Raw genomic sequence first — 9,113 nt, 5'->3', positions numbered from 1 at the left:
CGCCCTCTCCGCCCTCTCATATACCACACACACACACACACACACACACACACACACACACACACACACTAAATTGTGAGATGTAAAGTCAGAATTCAGAAAAAATCTGAAAAGTCAGAATTACAAGATGTAAATGTGCAATTACAAGAAAAAACGGAAAAACAAATAACTACAATAACTACAATGTAAACTCAAAATTCAGAGACAAAAAGTAAAAAGATTTTTTTTAAAAAGTAATAAAAGAAAAAAATGTAAAAGAAATTTGTAATAATCTGAAGAACCTTTTTCCACCATGAAGAACCTCTTGTGTAATGGAGGGGTTCCCTGAATAATATAGGTTCTAACCACTGATGCAATAAACAACATTTATTTTTAGGAGATATTTGGATTCAGGCACATTTATAATTTTTCACTCCTTTTCCCATCTCATCCTGAATTCCATTCCTCCTCAAAAACAAACAGTGGCTCATTAGCATGTGTGACCCGCTGGTGGCAAACACGTTTATTTCCACTTGAGTGCAGAGAGAGACACACACACACACACACACACACACACTAAATTGTGAGATGTAAAGTCAGAATTCAGAAAAAATCTGAAAAGTCAGAATTACAAGATGTAAATGTGCAATTACAAGAAAAAACGGAAAAACAAATAACTACAATAACTACAATGTAAACTCAAAATTCAGAGACAAAAAGTAAAAAGATTTTTTTAAAAAAGTAATAAAAGAAAAAAATGTAAAAGAAATTTGTAATAATCTGAAGAACCTTTTTCCACCATGAAGAACCTCTTGTGTAATGGAGGGGTTCCCTGAATAATATAGGTTCTAACCACTGATGCAATAAACAACATTTATTTTTAGGAGATATTTGGATTCAGGCACATTTATAATTTTTCACTCCTTTTCCCATCTCATCCTGAATTCCATTCCTCCTCAAAAACAAACAGTGGCTCATTAGCATGTGTGACCCGCTGGTGGCAAACACGTTTATTTCCACTTGAGTGCAGAGAGAGAATTAAACCAACAAGAGGCGCTCGAGGTAGGTGGGCTGTATGCCGTCTTTATTGGGACAGTTTATGAGGATTTAACAAATGCAAGAGGACAGGCAAAACACTGAGCGGGTGGAGAGGGGTGGGGGAGATCGGAAGGGCATGCTGGTACAGTTTGTGCTCGTTCAAGGCTGGATTTCTGTAGTTGTAGTCTTGGGTGGCCGTGGATGTGCAGTCCATTGTTTAATGGGTGTATGTGTGCTCTCGCCCTATAATTTTCGAAATGTCACAGGGGCTTAAGTGTGTGTGCCAGGATCGAGTTATTTGTGCCGCGCTAACACAGTTCTTTTGTGCTCTCCTCTTTGGGCCGAAAGAGCTCTGTAATTATGGTGATAATCAAGACTGTCACAGATTATACTTCAGCAAAAAGGCTTTTCTTGTTTCGTTAGAGAAAGGACCACCAACATCCAAACAAACCCTCAGCTTGTTGTACTCTGCATCTCCTGTTTGTTTGAAAACGGACCGTATCAGCCACAGGGTTAAATGATGATCTTCAGCACTGCAAGGCATTGTACAGTTATTTATAAATTCTTATGTCTAAAAGAATTGGTTTTGGACCATCTCAAAAGAAATAATGTCCATTCCTAGTAAGCTTATTGACCCCGTCTCTTCCTAATAATACTCCAGAATTTATGACCTGTTTGTGATCGTGGGTAATGAGAAGGCCTGAAAATAATCATGCACTTTTTATTTATCTTTTTTTAAATTGCTGTAATTTTTATTTATTTATTTAATTTTATTTTATATGTATTTTTAATCATGGACACTATAATGTGGAGGGCTGAAAATATTCATGATTATGCACTATTTATTTATTTATTTCATTTTGTTTTATTTTAGATGTATTTTTAAGTGATCACTGTTAGTATTATTGTCACAGACAACATAATGTGGAACGATGAAAATATTTATGGTTATGCACTTATTTTATGTACTTTATTTATTTATTGGATGTGTTTTTGATTTTATTGATTACATTATATATTATTTATTATTTTCAAATGTATATGTCAATGTTTTGTAAGTATAAATAATTATTGTTTTATTTATTGTTTTACTTTACACATTTTTTATCATTTCTATTATTAATTCTAGTCGTATTTTATTTTATGTTTATATTTTTACAATATTATTTTAAAATGTATATACTGTATGTGAATATGTATAAATATTTACTTGCAAGACCTTTAAATTTGTTGCTGGTTCACCTGCTCAAATATTGTTATGGTTACTGTATGTTGAGTGTAACTGTATTGTTCTGTGTGTTTATTAAAAAGCAATAAGTACCGAAATACATTTTTTAAATGTATGTATGTATGTATTATTACAGATAAGATTTCACACTTTTCCTTAGGAGAGCGTTAAAGGGTTATAGACGTCTAAACATAATAAAGTGATTTCAAAATAGATTGTATTCACACCTTTTGTGAGATTGTAGAGTTTTATTTACGGTGCAGAGTCAGGGCTAATTTGCCTACACAGAACATTGTATTTGAATGTGTAAGTGCTTCAGGTTTTCCTTGTTTTTTTAATCTTCAACACATTTGCATGACATGATTTTCCTTGGCTGATATTAATCACTCCTTGATAGTCATTGTACAGAAAATCTGATGAGTGTTGAACTCTGTGTAGCAGCGGATGAATTCGGCCAGTTAAAAGAATGTTTTCGGCTGTTTATTAAATAAAAAAAGTTTTTTTGTTTTTTTTCTCCTTGGATCTCATATTTGACAAAGTTTGCATTATCGTAAGTAAATTTAATTTGTTCTGTAGATTGTTGTAAAACATCTACAGATCTTCCTAAAACTTTGTGCGCTCCTTGTCTAGACATGTAGGGTATGAGTAGAGGATGTATCATTCGTTTAGAGTCTCATATTTTGCCATGTCTCAAAGAAAACAGCTTAATGGAACTATTCATTATGATGTTTCAACTCAAAATGTGTCCGTGTTAAATGTATATAATTTGTCTAGTTGCCCAAAGCCATTGCTTTTGGTTTTGAGTTAATATTGCTTTCAGTAAGTAACCCACACCGGCTGTTATTTGTGCAATGACTCAGTGATGAGGAATAGACTGACATGAGCACTTACAACCTCAACCAAAGCCTGAAAACCAAGAGCTCTTTAAAGGAAATAATGACCAATGTAACTTAAAGTTTATATAAATAATGCAACATTTATCTTACTATTAAGAGAGAATCAATTGTATTATAAAGTTTCATTTTTTTTAATCTAATATTTTTTTTTAAATAATTGACATCATATTACTATTTTACATAATATATTTGGTAATGCAAAATCATGCTATATGAGTTTGCACTAATTATGGATGAAACCAATCATATTATCAATATGTCATCATATTGCATGAGTGTTTCCCACCAGCAGAACAGTGTGTGCTTTGTGAGGCAAAATTACAGTGAGACTAAATTACAAGTGCTGCATCTGATTCCCAAAAGAGGCCTGACAAAACAAACAAACAAAAACAAAAAAACTGTGTTTACTGTGTTTGAGACTGTAGTTGAAATTGTAGGAAAAATACATGAACATTTGATGTTATTCTGTGGGAATGTAAAATAGATAAACAAATAAATAAATGTAAAAATTAAAACTTTTTATAATTTTTTTTCTCTTGTAGAAAAATACATTAAGATATTTTTATTATGTGTGAATGTAGTTTAAAAGAATAATCAAACAAAGTTATAAATATATAGGCTACAAAAAGTATATCTTTTTACAATAAATATCTTTTTTGATCTTTTCTGATGATAAGAATGCCATTTTTGTAAGAATGTAACCATACGTTGTATGAAATTGTGATATGTATTATAGAAATACAATAGTCATTTTGTTTTATTTAATTGGGCATATGCTGTAAAAAAATATTTTTCACAGTTGTAAATAAAACAAAGATTATTGAAGTACAAGAAAATACTTTTTGAAAATGGTCAAAATTCTGTTTAATCCAATGTGTTATTTGCCATTTATTTGTAGGCTAATTATTTGTGAAATTTACTAGAAACTTATTAGTAAAAAAAATTGCTTCAAAGCCGAATGTGACTATAATTGCAATAAATAATAAATAGCCTGAATAAATATTTCACTTGACAAGAGTGCAGCGCGCTGTTATGAAGCGCTAACATGTCCTACTGAGACACAGCCAGTAGCACTCAAGTGTTTTCACCAGTCCTGGCAACCTCCAAAATCAGATGACGACACATGTTGGAATAACACTGACGTGCTCGGTACGACAGGGCATGCTTGTTTACTTGTTTACTTGTTACTGTGTGTCGCATGTTGTTGGTGCTGTGTTGGGTTTGCATGGATTCTTATAGTCAAACGTACTGGAAATGAGTCATTATTAATATTAGTTTAACCCACATGGGCAATGCAAATTGCCTTTGTTTTTCTATGCAAAACTGCCTTGTGTTCTTAAACAATCCTAAATTGGCCCATGCATTTGTGAAAAACATGTAAGATATTCAGTGTTCATTATTCTGCCTCTTTAAAATCAATAACCCTGTAAGTTCTCACAAAAAAGAAGCAATTTTTACTTCCCTTCATGTTTGACCACCACAAAATTTCCATGTTTCCAAGTAAACTGCAAATAAGACCCCCCGATTCATCCGATTCATCAAGAGAGAGAGGAAAGATCTGTGTTTTTAAAATAGAACATGTAAAAACACCCGCTCGAGCAAAACAGACTGGGTTCTGTTGATTGGAAGAGTGAGGAGTTTGTGAAGTCTGTGTAATTGGGTTTTACTGTTAACCCCGGCGGTTGCAGGGCAGCCAGGTAGTGAGGCAGAGGAGGTTCTCCGTGGAAATCCTAAGTATAACCTGTGCTCACTGGACATGAGAGTTTAAAACTCAATGTGTATTTCAGGTTCTGGTTTTTAAAGCTTTGACTCATTCCTTGAGACCATGAGAAGTAGCCTTCAGTAGTCTCGCAGCTCTTTAATTTAAATAGAGTCCATCATAGATTTGATAAATCTGTTTCACTTTGACACAGAAGGCTGGAAAGATTATTATTTGTTTTCTTTGGTTAACATAACTGACAGATCGTATTGATAAGTGTGATTACAGTTAGCGAGATATAGCTGTTAGGTTCGTAGGATATGTGGGGACGCTGTGAGGTGGTTGCCAGTAAACGAAATTGATTTTAGATGACGACACATGTTGGAATAACACTGACGTGCTCGGTACGACAGGGCATACTTGTTTACTTGTTACTGTGTGTCGCATGTTGTTGGTGCTGTGTTGGGTTTGCATGGATTCCTATAGTCAAACGTACTGGAAATGAGTCATTATTAATATTAGTTTAACCCACATGGGCAATTGCAAATTGCCTTTGTTTTTCTATGCAAAACTGCCCTGTGTTCTTAAACAATCCTAAATTGGCCCATGCATTTGTGAAAAACATGTAAGATATTCAGTGTTCATTATTCTGCCTCTTTAAAATCAATAACCCTGTAAGTTCTCACAAAAAAGAAGCAATTTTTACTTCCCTTCATGTTTGACCACCACAAAATTTCCATGTTTCCAAGTAAACTGCAAATAAGACCCCCCGATTCATCCGATTCATCAAGAGAGAGAGGAAAGATCTGTGTTTTTAAAATAGAACATGTAAAAACACCCGCTCGAGCAAAACAGACTGGGTTCTGTTGATTGGAAGAGTGAGGAGTTTGTGAAGTCTGTGTAATTGGGTTTTACTGTTAACCCCGGCGGTTGCAGGGCAGCCAGGTAGTGAGGCAGAGGAGGTTCTCCGTGGAAATCCTAAGTATAACCTGTCTCTCTTGGCACAGGATAGTTAAAGATTCACAGTGGGGTATAAATGTGACTCGGGTTAACTGGTTGACTTATCTTGAGATCAAACCACTGGCTTATTTGTTGATCTGCCTCTTTTGGTTGACTTAAAGCAGTTTGTGTGTTTATCATTATAGGGTGATTCTTGTTGAGAGTTAGCTTACATTCACTTGTCGGTTTGAAATTAATTTTGAATCAACATTTTAATAACAATCTGTAATTTTATCTAACAGCATGGAATGCTTTAGAGTTCCAAAACATCACGTAATTCATCAAATGATTCGTTAATATTAATGTTTGTGCTGTTGTTTTGGTTCTAAAAATGGTCACTTCTTGGAAGATTATGTCAGAAAAAAACTTTTTTAGTCAAAGGGATTTTACAAAAGACTTAAAAGTGGTCCTGATGAAAATGTATTAGCCTAATTGATTCCCAAGTAAAACAATATTCCCAATATGCTTAGTCTGTAGAAAGATAAATATGAAGAAACCCCAGTAATATTTTTATAAAGCCAGTTTTGTAGTAAATATTTAAAATTCACCCAATATTTGATATTGTGATTTAACTCGTATGATTTCGTTTTTTTATTTTTATTTTAATACTTGAGTTTAAATATTTTTTCAAGTATGTTAAGACATGTTTTACAGGGACATAAAAATGTAAAAAATAGAAATGTATTTATATATTTTGAATGCATTCAAGATGCATGAGTTGAGGCAACTATCAAAGTACTGTCTGACTTTGTTAGCAAAAATATGAGGTTGTCTTGTTTTGTGGTTCTGTTTTCATGTGAAAGCGTTCTGTCGCAATCTTCTTCTTTTTTTTTGTAGAATCTGAAGTGTTAGGATTTACTAGCATGGGTTAAGTTTTTTTTTTCTGCTTCATTTCTAAACAATGACATCAGTTTATGACCTAATTTCCAAATGCCTCCACTCTGCTACCTACGAGAGTTCGCAATAACAGGCTGGAATTGGGTTATCAAATGTAAACATGAGATTTGGAGCGCCATCAAAGCAATAAAGATAGCACTGTTTACTCAGCAGTGTGAAAATGTTAAGAGTCCGCAGACAGGCTGGGTGCTGTCTGTCTTCCAGGGCGGTGAAAGATGCTTGTTTTTGCCATCGTTTAATTATATTTTCTAGCATAATGGATATAATACACCAATGCATATTTGTTAAAATCAGAATTTAAGGGTGGCTTTAAAAGAAAAGATTACCTTCAAGAGGAAGGAGTGGGCCTTTTCCCTCTGAGAGTGTTATATAAGATTTAAAGGGTTATAAACTTTTAGGTAATGTTATCTTTTAAAATTTCATTTAGGATCTATAATTCAAGAGCTCTATAATTATCTTACTGCATTTTCCAGGATTCATTTTTCAGCTCGGCCTAAATGTTTTAGGATCTTTCTTTGTGATTAGCTTGTGGTCAAATCGCGCTGTGAAAAATAAACAACTTAATGGGTGGTAAGTGAAAGCAGAAATGGCCGTCTCCGGATACCTGTTTAATAACACAATAATCCGTCTTATAAAAGCTCTCTCGGGGCACTGTGTCACTGGCAGAAGGAAAACTGCAGTTGGTTGAAACTTTTCACATGTCTGCTTGGGTTGACAGTCAGTAAATGGTCATCGTGTTCATTTTATTGACCTAAATCATTGGATTTGTGTTTTGTTTTAGTGTTCGTTCTATATAGTTGTGTAAATGCTTTGGTAAATTCGGTCATCCGAATTTACTCATTAAGTTGTTCAAACCCATATTAATTTTTTTCCTTCAGTGGAACACAAAAGAAGATATTTTGAAGAACGTTGGGGTCCAAACCACATTGAACCCCATTGAATTTTGTTGTATGGTCCAAAAATTAAACGCACGGAGACATTGAAAATATCACCTTTTGAACACAAACAACATTGGACCCCATTGAATTTCATTGTATGGACACAAAAACACACTGAGACATTCAAAATATCTTCTTATGTGTTCCACTGAAGAATGAAAGTCATACAGGTTTGGAACGACGCATGGATACGTACATTTTTGGACATTCTGTCTATTTAAGACACAAGTACAACTAATTTGATGCGTATGTGAGGGAAACTTGTACAGTCTGACTCTGTTCAATGACTGTACAAATTTCCCTCACATGCGCATCAAATTAAATATGTCTACCCATGACTAAGATCCATAACAGAAAAGAGTCACCTGCACTTTATTTTAGTCTCAAGATTGTTACGTTACCATGAATCAAACTATTCATTCAAATATTCAAGGTCAATTTTTTTTAGAATTATCTCTTGCTGCCTGTGACTGTTGAATATTACAATCTGCATCTGGTAATTTCTCTTTTCCTCCTTCCAGTCTGTGGTCCAGGCATTGACATTGGCAATGACATCAGTAATTTCAAGCGGCTGGAGAACTGTACGGTGGTTGAGGGATACCTGCAGATCCTTCTCATTGGAAGCAAAAACAATAACAACCAGGAGGTCTTCCGCACCCTCAGTTTCCCCAAACTGACCATGATTACGGATTACCTTCTCCTCTTCCGTGTATCCGGGCTGGACAGCCTCAGCACCCTCTTTCCAAACCTCGCCGTGATCCGGGGCCGTAACTTGTTCTACAACTATGCCCTGGTTATATTTGAGTTAACCAGCCTGAAGGACATCGGCCTTTACAACCTGCGGAACATCACGCGCGGTGCGATACGAATCGAGAAGAATCCAGAGCTCTGCTACCTGGATTCTGTGGACTGGTCTCTCATTATGCATGCTGAATTTAACAATTTCATTGCTGGAAATAAGCAGTCCAAGGAGTGCGGAGATGTTTGCCCGGGAATCATGGAGGACAACCCTCTGTGTATCAAGACGAACTTCAACGACAATGACAATTACAGATGCTGGACCTCGAACCATTGCCAGAAAGGTGAGTTACTGGGTGTCTTTTAGTGTTTGCCTGGTTTGTAGGCCAGGTTTTGCAGTTGCTGAGATCACACTTTTTCAGACAGTGTGTTGTCAAAAACCACATTGTTTCAATGATTTCGAACTGTCATTAATGAAATTACGCAAGTGGTGGAGTAATAACTTCTGTCAGATTATTGCTATAAATAATGAACAGCATTTGAGGAATACTTTTCTATTTTTGTTATCCATTGTTGTACTTTATTTGCAAATGTTCATTCAATCTCACATTCCCTCTTACGCTATACTGATTAATACAGCGCATGCACACTCTTCAAAAATGGCACTTTCATTCTCTGGACAAACCAAAAACGTATATATA

The 9,113-nt window shown here is 34.9% G+C and overlaps 1 protein-coding gene across 1 annotated transcript in view; it reads left to right on the top strand.

Moving 5' to 3' along the window:
• LOC107741044 (insulin-like growth factor 1 receptor) overlaps nucleotides 1–9,113 on the top strand; it is a 110,372-nt gene that overhangs the window by 5,288 nt on the left and 95,971 nt on the right. The window contains exon 3 of the mRNA XM_016553628.1: nucleotides 8,196–8,756. Coding sequence (XP_016409114.1) covers nucleotides 8,196–8,756 — 561 coding nt within the window. The remainder of the gene's footprint in view (nucleotides 1–8,195; nucleotides 8,757–9,113) is intronic.

This window comes from Sinocyclocheilus rhinocerous, unplaced genomic scaffold, assembly GCF_001515625.1.
Source record: "Sinocyclocheilus rhinocerous isolate Xijiao unplaced genomic scaffold, SAMN03320098_v1.1 scaffold2808, whole genome shotgun sequence".
NCBI classification, from domain to species: domain Eukaryota; kingdom Metazoa; phylum Chordata; class Actinopteri; order Cypriniformes; family Cyprinidae; genus Sinocyclocheilus; species Sinocyclocheilus rhinocerous.
The sequence above is the reverse complement of the archived record's forward strand: the minus strand, read 5'-3'. Positions and strand labels throughout refer to the sequence as shown.